This window comes from Prunus mume, linkage group LG6, assembly GCF_029339155.1.
Source record: "Prunus mume cultivar Tortuosa linkage group LG6, ASM2933915v1, whole genome shotgun sequence".
Taxonomy (NCBI): domain Eukaryota; kingdom Viridiplantae; phylum Streptophyta; class Magnoliopsida; order Rosales; family Rosaceae; genus Prunus; species Prunus mume.
The window spans coordinates 13395689-13414597 of record NC_142703.1 but is presented as its reverse complement, the minus strand read 5'-3'; the positions used below and the strand labels follow the sequence as shown (position 1 = coordinate 13414597).

General features: G+C 35.0%; 1 protein-coding gene and 2 long non-coding RNA genes across 6 annotated transcripts; 2 read left to right on the top strand and 1 right to left on the bottom strand.

The window, feature by feature from the left end:
- Positions 1–637: 637 nt before the first annotated feature.
- LOC148916131 (uncharacterized) lies at positions 638–1973 on the top strand. The gene is made up of 3 exons (XR_016128041.1): positions 638–993; positions 1090–1162; positions 1598–1973. It is a non-coding gene; the product is annotated as an uncharacterized LOC148916131 (long non-coding RNA).
- Positions 1974–1984: 11 nt separating this feature from the next.
- LOC103335001 (putative FBD-associated F-box protein At1g61330) lies at positions 1985–3594 on the top strand. The gene is made up of 3 exons (XM_016794939.2): positions 1985–2712; positions 2802–2945; positions 3166–3594. The coding sequence occupies exons 1-3, from the start codon at positions 2032–2034 to the stop codon at positions 3487–3489; spliced, it is 1149 nt and encodes a 382-aa protein (XP_016650425.2). The 5' UTR covers positions 1985–2031; the 3' UTR covers positions 3490–3594.
- A 6361-nt stretch (positions 3595–9955) lies between these two features.
- On the bottom strand, positions 9956–15983 carry LOC148916130 (uncharacterized). Of its 4 annotated transcripts, none has more exons than XR_016127658.1 (4): positions 12685–13169; positions 12045–12151; positions 11180–11218; positions 9956–10199 (listed from the first exon to the last, which is right to left on the bottom strand). It is a non-coding gene; the product is annotated as an uncharacterized LOC148916130 (long non-coding RNA). The 4 variants fall into 4 exon arrangements; XR_016127659.1 differs by having other exon boundaries at positions 12065–12151; XR_016127656.1 differs by lacking the exons at positions 12045–12151; positions 12685–13169 and adding an exon at positions 13595–15983.
- Between the last annotated feature and the right edge of the window lie 2926 nt (positions 15984–18909).

Sequence of the window (18909 nt, the reverse complement as noted above, 5' to 3'; positions counted from 1 at the left end):
GTCACATATGAATAAGGGCGGAACTAAGAATTTTTCAATGAGTGGATTAACTAAAGTTATTAACTTAAAATCTAAGGATCAAGTTTTGTTTGAGTACTTACTGTTTCTATAGATTTTTTTAGAAATAAAAGTATACATTGGGAGAAAACAATAAAAGGTTGAGTTAAAAATTAAAATGATGAGCGTTTATTAAGAGATTATGTTTCTTAATTGAGCAACATCAGCAGGCGCAGGGTTCGCAGTGAAACATTAGCTAGATAGGCGTAGGGTTCGCTAACCTTGCGTAGGTTTCGAGGTATTTGCAAAGGGAATTCAGACTGTGCATGGGTCTTAGACGATTCATTTAGAAGAACGATTTCTGATAGAGCCACGGTTCACAAGTAGGTCAAGAATTTTTTGTTGATCCTCTCTATGTGATGCACACTATACATACCATGTGGTGCAATTTTAAATGGCCCTTTCATGTAACCCGCCAACATCCAAGTAAGTGACGTGGCATGCCAACTCATGCAAAGTGTATTTTAACTTGTTGTTGTTGTTTGAGAATTGTATTTTAAACTCTTTTATTCGACTCTCTCTTCTCTCCCCTGGCGCCTTGTTCATATTAGATGACTATTATTTACGTCTATCTCATGTGGGATTCTTCTTGGTTATCTGATTGCATTGTATTCTTATCATATATGATATAGGACTCTATCTGTAATACTGTATAAATCAGTACAATATGCCCTCATGATAATTGAGGCTTTACCCCATACGTTCAACTTCTCTCAATTCACCACGGCAAATCGTGTAAAGTTCCAGCGCAAAGAGAGCTGTGGGGAGGGTGGGCTCTGTCTATTTTTTCGATCAACTCATTGGAGTCGTCCTCCTCAGTCGAGCATCTCAGGCTTTCCCTTCCTTCCGCGACACCTGACTCTCAGTCCCTCGCCTAACTATCGAGCCCAGAGAAAACCCTAGCCAAGCCGTAGTCTATTTCCTCTCAGAGATTTGGTAAGCATGTCCAACAATCTTTTAAACATGGAGTTAATTTTTAATTTTTCTTCTCATATTTGTTTTAAACTTTATATGTGGATTTAACTGGTACAGGACCCGGATTGTTAACTGGTCTGCTTGCTGCTTTTTGGTGATTATGGAACAATCTGACTCGATGCCAGTGGTGGTGAGTTCTGATATCTTGGGTATCTGTTAGCATTTAGCCTTATAAAAATTGGTGATCTTCGTTGTTGATGATTTTTTTTTCTCTCTTGTGTCATGGTCTCTCTTATAGATTGTCTTTATTTGTTGTTACATTGGGGTGCCGTGGGGGAAGGGGGAAGCCACCAACACTGTGGTGGGAACCCATTGGCATTGAGTCTTTATCTCTGCTGTTTCATGCTTTAATCCTCTCTCACACTATAATTAATTTTCTCTTATATGTAGGTGCATTATGGTTGGTTTTATTGTGGTTGTCATTGTTTTATTTATTATTTCTTCATGTGAATTAAATATAACAATGTGATGGAATCATGACATTAAAGAGAGATAATTACCCAGTAAAATTCCCCACTCTTTACTCTTTTCTTTTTTATTTTATTCGGGCTGTTTCTTCTATTAGAAGTATGAGTGCAACTTGGGAAAGCGACTAAGACGTTGTGAAGGAAATAACTCAGGAAAGCGACACAGACGTTGTGAAGTAGGTAACTCAAGAAAGCTACACAGATGTTGTTGTGATGGAAAGAACTCAGGGAAGCGACGTAGATGTTGTGAAGAAAAGAATGAGGGAAAGAATGAGGGAGAAAAAGGTGTGTACAACTTCTTGGTTGACAAAATTAGTGAGATGCCAGATGAAATTCTTGTCAGTATATTGTCTCTTTTGTCGCTAAAGGAGGCAACCGCTACTAGTATCATTTCTAGACGTTGGCAGTTTGTGTGGATGTCCAATACGTTTCTCAACTTTCTTGCTAATAACTATGATACTGGTAAAAATATCTACCGCTATCTACCGCTTCATCCTCCTCAACAAAAAAAAAAAGATACCTAGAAAGCGGTATGTATGTCAATTGGGTGATTCGTGTGGTGGAACAACATAAAGGCCCAAAAATTGAAGAATTCAGGGTTTGCTTCCAACTAAATAGTCGGTTTCGAAGTTCCATTGACAAATGGATTCAGATTGCAATGGAAAAGGGAGTTGAAACACTCGTGTTGAAGTTTTCTTTACAAAATAGCGTTGGTTCAAAAAAGATGTATGCATTTCCCCACAAACTATTAGGTCTCGAAAAGAGGAACTTGCATTCTCACCTTCCAAGTCTACGCCCTTGTGGATACAAAATTGGATTTCACAACCTTAAAGTTCTTCTTTTCAAATGTGTTGATGTGACTGATGAAGTTCTTGAATACTTATTGTCCAACTGTCCAGTTCTTGAACATTTAACCGTGTCCGAAACGAAAAGTTTGGTTAATATAAGAGTTGTTCATCCATCGGTTACGTTGAAGCATTTAGTGATAAAATATTGTTGTGCCCTTAAAAGCATTGAGATTTCAGGGGCAAACATTATTTCATTTATGTTTCGGGGTGTTGTGATGAACCTGCTTCTCAGTAATGTACCATTGCTTGTGGAGGTGTCCCTTTCCCATATTTCCCTGCACCCTGCATCCATAAAGCTTTACTCTAGCCAACTTTCATGTTATCTTTCTCAGTTGGAGATTCTCATGCTGGATATCACCGGATCGGTTAGTATATATGTAATTACGATTGTGTTGGTTTTCTTTTCTTCATTCAGGGATATGTAGCTCATTATTGCTCCTTGTTTGGCTTTCAGGTTTACGATCAGGAACATGTGTTTCCTACACTAGCAAATATCAAGCATTTGGAATTAATACTTTTTGCGGAGTACCGTCTGGCTCTTCATCATTTAACTTCTTTTCTGAAAGCATCTCCTTTCTTGCAAAGACTCGCGTTGAAGGTATATGTTTGTACTCGTAGATTACTGAGTAAAACTATATGTAGGTCTTTGTATGTGCACTTTTGGTGATTTCGTTCATGTTCTTTTCGTTCCATTAACAATTTTGAAGAACGAAAAGTACAGCAAAAAAAGGAAAATTTAGTTGTGTGATGAAACTTGCTATAGAAATTATCGTTATGTTTCTTGTTGTGCTGTACACTAAATTGTTTTCTTGTTGCAGTTGGATTTCTCCCTACACATAGACGGTAGAAAAATAAAGAAAGCTGCTACATGCCCCCATCATTACCTCAAGCTAGTAGAAATAGTAGGCTATCGTGCTCGTGCTTCTGCTGTTGAACATATAAAGTTCTTAATAAAGAGTGCTACTGCGTTAGAGAAAATTGTTATTGATCCTGTCCAGCGTTGGAAGTATCCTATTGAAAAGTATCCTAGTGAACTGGATAGGGGAAGTAAAGAAGTCATTGAGGAAGCGAAGGCAAGAGAGCATGCCATGCAACTCGTTAAATTAAAATTGCCTTCAAATGTTGAATTTGTATGCCTGTAGTGAGTACATACAATACTTTGCTTTTTTTTTCCGGTGCAAATTCTTTTTTGGTTATGGTTGGGAAATAACAAGACTTTTCTGACAACATAATGTTTGTGTTGGATTCTGGCCAACACTTTCAAGTACTTACTTGACACAAAAATTCTACCTTAATTTCTAGCTAGGAGCTGACAACTGAAATCAGCACCTACGATATCAAATGGCAGGTACAGATTAAAATATTGGTATTTTATCCAGTACAACACATATAGAAGCACAGTCAACAATAAATTAGAAAGCAATAACCTAATACCGAAGTAACTAACTGGTTCATCTTCTTCATATACAACGTTTCATATGGATACATGAATTCGACTTCTCAACTTCCACAATCACATTGGACGTAGATTTTGACATGATAAAAGTGGGTGCGAGCTGTGATGGTCTTGGTGTAAAATTTTGGTGGAGACTTCTTATTGTCTTAAAGAGGTTCCTATTGAGAATCGAGAAGATACAATGTCAACTTGGACATACAATCATGATTTCAGCCATTTGGAGTGCACAATTAGGGACTTCAGCAGCTGCACTCAAAGCTTTATGGACCATCGAGACTCATATATGCGTACCAAAGAAATGAGAGGTACTCTTGATCATAAGATTTAATATATGTTGGATTTCCGTTATACTTGAATGTATACCAATGCATGTGTGATCTCTAATTATGTTGAGATGAAATCAACTAACCATTTGTGGTCAATGTCCTAGAAAATATTTCTAATAGACACACATGATGAATTTGAGGCCAAGTAGCTTAAAACCTCTTGAATATATCCCATGATGGAAGAGACAAACTTTCAAGTGTCTATTGTGAGAATCTAGTTTTGAGAGCCAGAGCTATGAATATATTCATTTGATATTATGTTGTGTTGCAACTTCTTGAGAACAGGGTTATATCCCTAAATTGTGAGATGTCGAACTTTACTTTGGCCAATTCTTTGACAAAACCATGGTGACAAATAAAATGGAATACATCAGGGGGATGAGACTTATGTCTATATCAACAGTCAACAGTGATAGTAACCCAACCTATGAGAATGGAGATCCCAGGAAGTAGGTTCATATGGGTAAGAACAAGTCACTGGGTGATTGGGCGTGCACTATCAATTTATATTCTTGAGAGTCCCTCCCTATGGTGTAAATAGTGCAATACTGCAACGCTTTAAGGTTGAACTTATGTTCTTAATGAATACCATAGCCCTTATGCATTGAATTTTCACTTTCCTTTGAGACCTTTTGTATTTTGAAATATGTGGGGGATTGTTGGAATTTTTGTGAGTATTTCAAAATACAAAATTTATTTTATTATTTATTTTATGTTTCCAAACTTTGTGTGGTTTAATTACAAGTTTATACTGAATTTATTTTGTAAATTTATTATATGAATTGAGTGTTATGATCTGATTGTATATATTAATTTTGATTTCAAAAGCTTATTTGCGTGAGTTTTAATTGGAACAATTCTAGTCTTCAATTGGGATAATTAATGATTTGTTTTAAAGTCTTTATATGCAGCTTTATTCTAAAAGCTTTGGTGTGGCAATTTCATACGAACTTAATTGTTTTTCAATGCCTTTGGCATTTAAAGATTTGAATTCAAAATTCATTTGCGTCAGTTATGGTTGACTAATTTCTATTTTGCAATTGCTACTTTGTTTTGTCATTATTTGGTGATTTTATAGCTATTAAGGGCTTGTTTAGGAGGGCTTTTGGAGCAGCGAAAAGCGCTTCTAAATGAGTGAAAGCGCTTCTATATTTTAAAAATGGTGTTTGGCAAAAATTGCAAAAGCGCTTTGGGTGAGATCCAAAAGCACGTGGAGTGGTTTTGGAAGAAGTACTTAAGAGGTGCTTCTTCTTAAAAGTTCTGCTGGACAAAAACACGGGAAGCACTTAGCTCCTTTTAATGAAACTTTTAAAATGCAGAAAATACCTATATTTAATTATTTTAAATACCAAAATACCCTTTTTTTTCTTTTTTTTTTCTCTCTATCTTTTTCTCTCATATTAAAATTAAAACGCTACCCGCGAAAAGCCCAACAGACGCCAAAACCTATCAGACGAAAACACACTTCTATTCCATCTCTCTCACACACACTGTTAACTCGGTCGGCAACAAAGCTTCACCTTAGCACCCTTTAGTAACACCCTTCTTCTTCTTCTGCCTTCTTCTTCTCGGACCTTTTCCACCCTTTCCAGTTCCCAAACTTCCAGACTAAGCCAGAACTTTGAAAAAATCCCAAAAGAAAACTCCCTATATAAACACAAAGCCTTGAAAAACGTTGTGATCATATCTGCCTGCATCTATTATCTTCCCATCAATAAACAGCTTCAGTTTAGCTTCTTCAGCCTTGAAATATACCAAAATCACAGCAACCCAAGACAGAAAGGAAGGAAAGAAAGAGAAAGGAGCAAGCAACCCAAAAAGACAGAACCCACCCACTTGAGCTTTTCATATAGATAGAGAGACAAAAGACAGAGCTTTTCACACTGTCATGGTGTTTTCCCTTTTGCTTAAATTTATGGCTTGTTTGTCTGTTTGTTGCCTCCGTCGCTCACTACTTTCAAATTTCAGCACATATATACTTTCCATATATTTTGATTGAAATTGAATGAAAAGGAAAAAGACAGATGCATTAATGGAAAACATATATGGCTTTGTGAGAGATTATACTGGGAAGGGTTGACAATGCTATAAAGCGCTTTTACTATGTCAACCAAACACTCAACAAAATATCAAAAGCGCTTTTATGTAGTATAAAAATACTTTTAAATGTGACATCCAAATGACAAATTGCTTCTTTGTAGAAGCACTTATGTCATAAGCGCTACTAACATAAGCAATACTGGCATAAGCGCTTCGGGAAGAAGCACTCCCAAACGAGCCCTAAGTTTGTGAAAACGGGCAGACAATTATGTTGTTTTATTACTATTTCTTTTAATGCCTTAGCTTCTTGTTGAGGTAACTAACTATATATTTAAGCCCATTCTCTTTAGTACAAAATAAGATATAAGGTTATTTTCCTGTAATATAAACCTTGAGGGAAAGATTTGAGTTTCTCATTCGACCCAAGGATTGTGAGTGTACCCTTATGAGGGTCATAGGTTGTTGTATCCTGGAGGGTAGGGCGCCATACAACCTTGCTACACTGAGACATTGTCTCCGAGGGGTGAAATCTACTCTTAAGGACAGTGAATGACACGCCTCAACCTAAAACTATTATTCTACTCAAGGTGAATCAGCAATATGGTAGCATAGCATCCACCTCTCTGGTGTCAGTGAGACTGCTTCCAGATGAGTTTGGCTTAAAAATAACTGCTTTGAGTATGCAAACAACCTCGTCTACCACATCGTCATAAGAAGAATGAAGCTTCATAAAGTAATAAAATTTAATGTTAGTAAAATCACAAACAAAAAAAAGGGCCTTCCAATGGCAACTATAATATTATTGGTATTAAAGAATCAACCTTAGTTATCCTTATGAGTATTATATCAAGATTGGATGCAAGAATTACTACCTGTGGTAAAAGAGTATGTGATATCCTGATACTACGGTCTCAAATTTCTTACGGTCAAAACGCCCCAATAGAAGGCATAAACAATTTAGGAAAAACTTTCTGGTCTCTGCACCACCACCAACCAACCTTATTCTCAGGATGCCTTCCTGCATAATTATCCACATAAAGCTGCATATGTTTTTCTTATCAGAAAGTTAACGACTTCATCAAGTAAAAGTAAATAAAAATTCACATTAAAAGAGAGATGTTGACACACCTAAAAAGTGGAAGAAATCATGGCCAAGCATGAGAATTTAAAAATACTATGTGTACTCGTGATGTGTTGTATGTATTTCAATGATCACGTGAGTCGAGGCAATCCGATTTAGTTTAGGTCTCAAATTACACATGGAACTAATGTTTAGACCTCAAACTAGTAACACAACTGAACTAATCGAAATCATTCGTTGACCCGATTGGTTTGGTTATTCCATATATTTTGTATTTTCTTATATATATATATATCAAAAGGAAACTTCTCACTATTGAAGATGGAGAAATTTTGAGAGAGACAAATTCGAATGAGTTAGGGATTTCAGGTTTTAGTATTAAATGGTTTATATCAATGTGTAATATAAAATATGATAGTAAACGGTGATAACTAATAAGAAAATGTCAAGTGTTGAAGAAAAGTAAAATATGTGGTTTTGTACAAGTTAGGCGGTTTCTTAAATATATATGTCAAATCAAACCGAATCTATCAAAACTAATTGCGATTTGGTTCAACTTGGATATAAAACTTACACATTTTAATGTTAAAACTAAAATGTGGGCTGGATTGGTTTCTTTTGCATGTTTAAACAATTCAAACGGTTGTACATATGAGTTAGGCTAGTTCTACATATGTCCGCCTCCTTGCACTTGAGTTCTCTCCCCTAGAAAATTATAATAATTTAAAATTTCACCTTAGAAAAATAATTTGAGAGTGATTTCACAGCCATTATCAAATGAAAACACTCGACTCCTTACACGTTAAGACTCATTTAGCTTTATAGAATCTGGTTAAATCTCAATTTAACAAGTGCCTAAATCATATTGGGCTGGGCTGGTTCATTTGAGTTGAGACCAAATTCTCGTTTAATGATCTGGTTAAATTATATTGGGCCGATATTGGGTCCCACTACATGTTATCACCTTTGGTTGCACTTATATGAATGTTGCAGCCAATACTATTTTTTTTATAAAAAAATATTTTTAAAAGGGCTATTGTTTTTATTTCTACTTCTAATATGTATCACTGTGAAGAACTAAAATTATAGAGAATGAAATTTAGTAAAGCAACTAAAATTGATCAAACGTAACAATAGTCAATGTAACAATTCATTCATATGTAACAATAGTCAATGTAACAATTCTTATGTAACAATTCATCCATAGTAATAATGTAACAATTCATCCATATGTAACAATAGTCAATGTAACAATTCATCCTTATGTAACAATTCTTATGTAACAATTCTTATGTAACAATTCAATTCCCATATGAAACAACAGTCAATGTAACAATTCATCCATTGTAACAGTGTAACAATTCATCTTTTGTAACAATTCATGTAATAATGTAACAATTCATATATGTAACAACAGTTAATGTAACAATTCATTCATATGTAACAATGTAACAATAGTCAATGTAACAATTAATCCATATGTAACAATAGTCAATCAAAATGGAAGTGAACAATACTGATTATATTTCTAACAAACGAGGAACATATGATATCCTCTACAATTAGAAGTATGACCGATTACGTGTGCGCTATAATATTCTCTACAATTAGAAATTTGAATAACACTACCATCAGATCCACACACATACACAGAGAGGTTATACTGGGGAGAGAAAAAAGCTAGAAGAGACACCACATAATCTTTTTTCTCTTTTTTCTTTCATTTCCTTTGTTTTTACCACCACTGCACAAAATCAAATTAGCCATTAGAACAAATTCACACATAGCCCTCAATTCACAAATCACAAAAATCAAAGAATCAGTAGCATTTAGATTCAAATTAGCCATACAACACATAATTTAAACAAATTCACACATAGCCCTCACTTCATCCATATGTAACAATAGCCAATGTAACAATTCATCCTTTGTAACAATTCTTATGTAACAATGTAACAATTCATCCATATGTAACAATGTAACAATTCATATATGTAACAATGTAACAATTCATCTATATGTAACAATAGTCAATGTAACAATTCATTCATATGTAACAATTTTTATTTTTTAGTAAACAATTCATCCATATGTAACAATAATCAATCAAAATGGAAGTGGATATTACTGATTATGTGTACAACAAATGAGGAACATATGATATTCTCTACAATTAGAAAGCAGGACTGATTACGTGTATGTTATAATATTCTCCACAATTAGAAACTTGAACAACACTACCATCAGATCCACACATATCCACAGAGAGGTTATGCTGGGGAGAGAAAAAGGCTAGAAGAGACATCACATAATCTTTTTTCTTTTTTTCCTTTGTTTTTGCCACCACTGCACAAAATCAAATTAGTCATTAGAACAAATTCACACATAGCCCTAAATTCACAAATCACAAAAATCAAATAATCATTAGCATTTGAATTCAAATTAGCCATACAACATAATTTGAATAAATTCACACATAGCCCTCAATTCATCCATATATAACAATAGTCAATATAACATTTCATCCATTGTAACAATTCTTACGTAACAATGTAATAATTCATGCATATGTAACAATAGTCAATGTAACAATTCATTCATATGTAACAATGTAACAATTCATCCATATGTAACAATGTAATAATTCATCCATATGTAACAATTCTTATTTTTTTAGTAAACAATTCATCCATATGTAACAATAGTCAATCAAAATGAAAGTGAACATTACTGATTATGTGTACAACAAATGAGGAACATATAATATTCTCTACAATTAAAAGTAGAACCGATTACATGTACGCTATAATATTCTCTACAATTAGAAACTTGAACAACACTACCATCAGATCCACACACATACACATATCGGTTATGCTGGGGAGAGAAAAAGGCCAGAAGAGACATCACATAATCTTTTTTCTTTTCTTTCCTTTGTTTTTGCCACCACTGCACAAAATCAAGTTAGTCATTAGAACAAATTCACATATAGCCATAAATTCACAAATAACAAAAATCAAAGAATCATTATCATTTGAATTCAAATTAGCCATATACAATAGAATTTGAACAAATTCACACATAGCCCTCAATTCATCTATATGTAACAATAGTCAATGTAACAATTCGTCCATTGTAACAAATCTTACGTAACAATGTAACAATTCATGTATATATAACAATAGTCAATGTAACAATTCATCCATATGTAATAATGTAACAATTCATCCATATGTAATAATGTAACAATTCATCCATATGTAACAATGTAACAATTCATCCATATATAACAATTCTTATTTTTTTAGTAAACAATTCATCCATATGTAACAATACTCAATCAAAATGGAAGTGAACATTACTGATTATGTGTACAACAAATGAGGAACATATAATATTCTCTACAATTAGAAGTAGTACCAATTACGTGTACGCTATAATATTCTCTACAATTAAAAACTTGAACAACACTACCATCAGATCCACATACATACACAGAACGGTTATGCTGGATGAGAGAAAAAAGCCAGAAGAGACATTTGAACAAATTCACACATAGCCCTCAATTCATCTATATGTAACAATAGTCAATGTAACAATTCATGTAACAATGTAACAATTCATCCATATGTAACAATTCATCCATATGTAACAATGTAACAATTCATCCATATGTAACAATTCTTATATAACAATGTAACAATTCCTCCATATGTAACAATAGTCAATCAAAATGGAAGTGAACAGTATTGATTATGTGTACAACAAATGAGGAACATATGATATTCTCTACAATTAGAATCATGATCGATTACGTATACGCTATAATATTCTCTACAATTAGAAACTTGAACAACACTACCATCAGATCCACACACATACACAGAGAGGTTATGCTAGGGACAGAAAAAGGCCAGAAGAGACATTACATAATCTTTTTTCTTTCCTTTCCTTTGTTTTTGCCATCACTACACAAAATCAAGTTAGCCATTAGAACAAATTCACACATAGCCATATATTTACAAATCATAAAAATCAAAGAATCAGTAGCATTTGATTCAAATTAGTCATACAACACAGAATTTGAACAAATTCACACATAGCCCTCAATTCATCTATATGTAACAATTCATCCATTGTAACAATTCTTATGTAACAATGTAATAATTCATCCATATGTAAGAATAGTCAATGTAATAATTCATCCATATGTAACAATGTAACAATGCATCCATATGTAACAATGTAACAATTCTTATGTAACAATGTAACAATTCCTCCATATGTAACAATAGTCAATGTAACAATTCATCAATTGTAACAATGTAACAATTCATCCATATGTAAAAATAATCAATGTAACAATTCAATCATATGTAACAATAGTCAATGTAACAATTCATCCATTGTAACAATTCTTATGTAACAATGTAACAATTCATCCATATGTAACAATATGTAACAATGTAACAATTCATCCATATGTAACAATAGTCAATGTAACAATTCTTATGTAACAATGTAACAATTCCTCCATATGTAACAATAGTCAATGTAACCATTCATCCTTATGTAACAATGTAACAATTTATTCATATGTAACAATGTAACAATTCTTATTTTTTTAGTAAATAATTCATCCATATGTAACAATAGTCAATCAAAATGGAAGTGAACATTACTATTTATGTGTACAACAAATGAGGAACATATGATATTCTCTACAATTAGAAGCATGAACAATTACGTGCATGCTATAATGTTCTCTACAATTAGAAACTTGAACAACACTACCATCAGATCCACACACATACACAGAGAGGTTATGATAGGGAGAGAAAAAGGCTAGAAGAGACATCATATAATCTTTTTTTCTTTTCTTTCCTTTGTTTTTGCCCTAACTGCACAAAATCAAATTAGCCATTAGAACAAATTCACACATAGCCCTAAATTCACAAATCACAAAAATCAAAGAATTAGTTGCATTTTAATTCAAATTAGCTATACAACACAGAATTTGAATAAATTCACACATAACCCTCGATTCATCCATATGTAACAATAGTCAATGTAAGAATTCATTCATTGTAACAATTCTTATGTAACAATGTAAAATTCATCCATATGTAACAATAGTCAATGTAAAAATTCATCCATATGTAATATTGTAACAATTCATCTATATGTAACAATTCTTATGTAACAATGTAACAATTCATCCATATGTAACAATGTCTTCATTTTTTAGTAAACAATTCATCCATATGTAACAATAGTCAATCAAAATGGATGTGAACAGTACTGATTATGTGTACAACAAATGAGGAACATATGATATTCTCTACAATTAGAAGCATGACCGATTACGTGTACGCTATAATATTCTCTACAATTAGAAACTTGAACAACACTACCGTCAGATCCACACACATACACAGAGAGGTTACGCTGGGGAGAGAAATAGGCCAGAAGAGACATCACATAATCTTTTTTCTTTCATTTCCTTTGTTTTTCCCACCATTGCACAAAATCAAATTAGTCATTAGAACAAATTCACACATAGCCCTATATTCATAAATCACAAAAATCAAAGAATCAATAGCATTTGGATTCAAATTAGCCATACAACATAGAATTTGAACAAATTCACACATAGCCCTAAATTCACTAATAACAAAAATCAGAAGAATCAATAGCATTTAGATTCAAATTAGTCATACAACACAGAATTGCAAATTCACACATAGCCCTAAATTCACAAATCACAAAAATCAAAGAATCAGTAGCATTTGGATTCAAATTAGCTATCCAACACAGAATTACAAATTCACACATAGCCATGAATTCACAAAATAGCATTTGGATTTGAGGTCATGTTCATGCCTGGATATATCAACTAGATTACCAAAAAAAAAATGGATAAACTCCAAGGACTTACTCATCCATAGATGATGCTTAGCCTGGCAGCAATTGCATTCATAGAAATCCCATGTGTAGCCTACATCCAGTATTGCGAAGATAGCGAAAAATATGAAATACACCAAGAAACATAAGGATTTATACTAGTTCAACCCATGTGTAGCCTACAGAGACAACGAGAAATTCCACTAGTATCCCAAAGAGATTACAACCAAAGAAGATTAACTTTCTCACATACCCTAGGAATTACAGAGTTTAACTCTCACAGCCCAAATCTCAAATACACCCAAGTCACTCTCTAGCTAACCACACACAAGAGCCAAAAATACAGGAATTGTTCTTTCTCACTAGGAAAGAACACACTAAGAACAATACAAAGAAATAAACCTCCCACAAACACAAGGAATAAAGGAAGAAGACTTAACCTTTGAAATGTCTTAATCTTCCTTCAACATCTCGTGTAGCCAAAGAGGAGTTTATCTCCACCATCATGATGATGCTCTCTAGTATTTCTCTCTGTGTGGAAGTGCCTCACTTCTGTTTTAGCCTCTCTGAATAACAGTGGTCACGGCACCTCCAAATGGTGCGGCACAAATGCCCACCCCTCTTGCATGCTTCACTCCTTGCTTGCTGTATATTAATAGGTCATTGGCTCAATGTGAAAAGAAAGACTTTTCTCATACTCTACACTAATGTCGGCAACCCACATGAAGACCTAAATGTCTTCAATTTCAATATATCATTTAATACAATATGACTTCTTCCATAAGTCAAACCTTTCCCACGTGATCTGCTGCACACACAACACAAAATCTGATTTCTTCTTAAAAGGTTGCTGCCCTCCATCAAATAAAATAATGTCAAAGCCACATTTTTTTATACCAAGTGTAGCAGCCACTATAAAGAAACCACCAACACATATGGGTGCAATTTGAGCCAACAAAGTCAACAATGATTGCTGGATCACATGCCATCAATGCCATCACATTTGAGCAAATTCCAACAATCTCCATCTTGACACAAATTTACCAAGCCACAGTAGAACTTTCTATCGCCCATCTTTCTCTTACCAAATCAAGCTCAAGCACTCTTTGAACTTGCAACAAAAAATGTGTGCTTCGATCGAACCGAATGACCCCAACAGAAGAACTTTTTCAATGTCATCCTCATAACCAAGCCACACAAGCTGAATGTACGTGCATAAACTGCACAAACCTTTAACGCTTGAACCTCAAGCTTCTTCTGCTACGATAGACGCATAGCCCAGGCGACCAAGTAGCAGAACGAACAATTTCAGCTACAATAGGAGGGAATCATCCTCCCGAAAGATAACCCCTTACAATCAAAAATCTTACTTTAAAATCTAATTATTAAAGGAAAAAACCCATGTAGCCATAAACAATACTACCCAAAGTACATAGAGAAAATCAAAGCAACAAACTACACACTACACCACAAGGAAAACCCACGAAAAACTCCTGAAATTCCATTGTGAAAGAAAATTTCAAAAGTAATCACAGACAAGTAAAAATCACACCCCAAGACGGCACACCGGAATCGTCGATCATAGGAGGAACATAATGATTATCCTCCCTACGACATCCACAAAAGCACCTGTAAGAAGAATTATTAGACTCTTCTTTTTCCTTGATTTATAGGAAATCAAATCTCCAATGCCCGTCCTTGTGAAAAAGTTGTATTTGTCCTCCCGAACATTTGCCTTGGAATGTTACTTTCCTCCATTACTGCTTGATCCTTATCATCCTATTTTCATATTCATAACCTACACATTCATGAAAATCTTATTAAACTCAACAAGATAGTTTTGACTAAGTGTACCTTTTGTCATACTACTGAGTGTACAATCGTTGTTTGACATACAACCGATTGGAAATGATTTGGTCATATATGTATTCTCCACCATTTCAGCCATAGCCCATCATGTGTAGTCTCATTGGCAACCTCACGAAGAACACCATTTGCTAACTGCATTCCAATCGCAGTGAGTGCATGATTCAAGACATCATCCTTCCCTATCGTTGGTACACGTTGCTGGCCATGCTTAGATACCCTTTAGTGCCTCTTGAGCAGCCCTTGTTGCACTAACAAGGCCCCCATCTTCAACACCAAAGTTTGGAATTTTTCTCCTATCAAAGTAATTTCATATCTCCTTAACACGTCCCCTGGTTTCATCATCACGAACACAAAACTCCACCAGATAAAAAACTAGAGCTCTAATACCACTTGTTCTGCGCAGCAGAAGCAGATTGCACATGGAATGGTGGATATGAAACCGTTGAAACAACAAGAGCAAAATATGAAATACAGAAATCCAAGAGACATAAGGATTTATATTGGTTCAGCCCGTGTGTAGCTTACATCCAGTTTGAAGACAACGAGAAATTTCACTAGTATCCCAAAAGAGATTACAACCAAAGGAGATTAACCCTCTCACCTACCCTAGAAATTATAGAGTTTAACTCTCACAGCCCAAATCCCAAATACACCCAAGTCACTCTCTAGCTAACCACACACAAGAGCCAAAAACACAGGAATTGATCTCGCTCACTAGAAAAGAACACACTAAGAACAACATAAAGAAATAAACCTCACACAAACACAGGGAACAAATGAAGAAGACTCAACCTTTGAAATGTCTTGATCTTCCTTTAACATCTCCTGTAGCCAAAAAGGAGTTTATCTCCACCATCATGGTGATGCTCTCTAATATTTCTCTATGTGTGGAAGTGTCTCACTTATGTTTTAGCCTCTCTAAACAATGGTGCTCATGGCACCTCCAAATGGTGCGGCACAAATGCCCACCCCTCTTGCATGCTCCACTTCTTGCTTGCTGTATATTAATATGCCATTGGATCAATGTGAAAAGCAAGTCTTTTCTCATACGCTATACCAATGGCGGTAGCCCACATGAAGACCTAAATGTCTTCAATTTCAACCTATCATTAATGCAACATGACTTCTTCCAAAAGCCAAACCTTTCCCATGTGATTTGTTGCACACACAACACAAAATCTGATTTCTTCTTACAAAGGTTGATGCCCTTTAAATTAGTACTTAGGTGACGAGGGGTAAATTTAAAAGATATTCAACCAAGAACGCAGCAAACTTCACACACTCTAGACCTTAACCAAATACTCTTATGACTAGTCAACTGTCAGATATGAATTATACCAAACAATAACATACACATAGCATACCACCATGTACCTGCAAGCCTAGAGAATTACTAGTGACAACTTAGGCACTTAGAAGGACCCGTCAATTTAGGCATCCCCTGTGCAAGTAACAACTATGGTGAAAGTGTGTGAAGACAACATAATTAAGCAAATACCAAACAGCAGAAAAAGATGACTAGTCAACCGCACAAACCCGATGACGAGTCAACTATCAAGAACACAAATCCAGAAAATTTACAGAGATGGAAATCAGAAACTGTTCACCTAGAAACCCACAATTGGGAAAAACTAGGGGTCAACCGACCAGGCAATCCACTAAGTAGAAAAGGATTCTTACAAAGAAATACAAGCAAGCTCAAGAAAAACCTAGATCTATTTAGGAAGATGAGTTATACCTCCTTTGTGCAATATTCTTCTCCAACTTAGCAAAGCTTAAAGCTCAGTTCTTCATGGCAATGACAACTCCTTCTCCAGCTCATTCATCCCATGGCACCAGCTTGCAAACTCTAACTCAGACAAAAATGAAAGTTGGATTCATGGAGAAAATGACCAATTTCTTCAAGAAACCATATCTTGAAGAAATCAATCTTGAATCTGACCTAGATATATATGATAGAGTGTTTGATCTAGCAAGATGAAGTTTTCATATTTCAAATGCAGTTTTCAAAAAGAAACAATTTGGAAAACTCAAAGATGAAAAATATGAAGGTTACTCTTGAGGAAGAAGAAGCGAAAGTTTGCTATGAAACTTTTCAAAACTTGTCCCCAAAGTGACGGCTACCAAATGAGGAATGCATGCCTTTTACACAAAAATTCCTAGGTTGAAATCGCACAAGGCAGCAGAGGATTTCGCAGAATAGGACAAAAAAGTGGGTAGGATTCAGCTGGAAACAGTGACCTGGAAAAACTTACTAATGCAAAGGTTGACTAGTCATATGGAGAAAGGATGACTAGTCATAATCTTCAGGAATAGGTTAATGCAATGTAGTGCAATACAGAATTTACCTTTGTCAAACACATTGTTTTCCATCATAATATAGCCATATAAGAACACCTAGAGAAGTAATTCTTAATCTAAACTTAGAGCTTGGGAAATTACAATGATTGTCCTATTACAAAATTGTCAAGGGAAGCCAAAAGAAAAACTCAAAATGCATACATTAACAGCAATCCACCAAATAAAATAATGTCAAAGCCACATTCTTTTATACCAAGTGTAGCAGCCACTATGAAGAAACCACCGACACATGTGGGTGCAATTTCAATGCCATCAAATTTGAGCCAATTCCAACACAGCTCCGTTGGGCTCGTCACGATAACCCATTCTACCGATTGGAGGCGGATAGAGATGTCGGCCTTCTCCTGCTTGGCTTCTTGGAGTGAGCGAGCTGCCAATTTCTTTGTAACAAAGAAATCCACATAGGTTGAAAAAGTGGGATGGCTTGCCACAAAATCAATGGTCACCAGAAATTCATTGCACCTGAGGCTAGCAGGGAGGAGCTTTCTTTTCATGCGGCGACTCTCCTATGGATTATAGCACAGACCCAAACTTTGACATGCCTCTACTCCATTTTTGCTTTCTTGAATTCTAGTGCTGCTTCCAATTCAACATCTCGTGTGATGGTTAAACCGACGTGGTTTCCCATATTCTGTGCACAATGTCGAACATCATGTGCTGCCAGGCGTCGTCGACGAAGGAGATCGTTGATGCGATGATCGGCACGCATCAGTTCAGAGACCATAGCCATTCGTAGAGAGAGAGAGAGAGAGAGAGAGAGAGAGAGAGAGAGATTTTCAATTCAAAATCCCTAGCAGGTTTTGAGAGTTTTGGGGGGGAAGAATTGGGGCTTATCAAATTAATAATTTAACCCTAAACTGATGTATTCGGACCAACCGGAATTGGTTATTTCCGGTCTGGTTTTTTGGTTCTTCAATTTGGGCCGGTTCATTATTTTTTTTCCCCTTTTGTTTGTGTTGGGCTTTAGTAGCACATAAGGCCCAAAATCTTTTTTTTTTCTTTTTCAAAAGCACACTATTGTTGATTTTCTTCAAAAGTCTAATTTTGTTTTTTTTTTTTCTTTCACAATATGTAAATTCAATTATAACCTGTTTTTTTTAAAAAAAATTTCTAAACTAAATATGAAGGCCTAACTTATAATTACAAACCATTACAAAGCATAGCAAAGTTTAAACTTCAAACAAATGAAACAAAAATAGCAAAATCAAAAACCCAGCAGAACGTTGCAAAATACAGCAGCAAAGCCTCCATCAACCTGCATCAATGCAACAAATCGAACATAGTAATTATGATTTTACATAACTGAATTTCACAATTTGGTAAGAGATCTGTACTAACTACTGACTAACATGTGTCTGTTGTTGAAACCAATTTGGACAGATTGTCAGAATGTACACGTTTGTAAGATGTGCACAAAAACATGCATCTTCAAATCGAGGACTGCTGAAACAAGTACTTTCCAATTGCTAAGCCATTACAGGCAAGCATCCAATCCTTTTTCCAGATACTGTTGATTCTAAACTGA

Bases quoted from the DNA above. Each gene is read 5' to 3' on its own strand.
- LOC103335001 (XM_016794939.2), top strand. From the start codon at position 2,032: ATGTATGTCAATTGGGTGATTCGTGTGGTGGAACAACATAAAGGCCCA. The intron at 2,713-2,801 runs GTTAGTATATAT...TTTGGCTTTCAG, and splicing joins TGCTGGATATCACCGGATCG to GTTTACGATCAGGAACATGT. The intron at 2,946-3,165 runs GTATATGTTTGT...TTCTTGTTGCAG, and splicing joins TGCAAAGACTCGCGTTGAAG to TTGGATTTCTCCCTACACAT.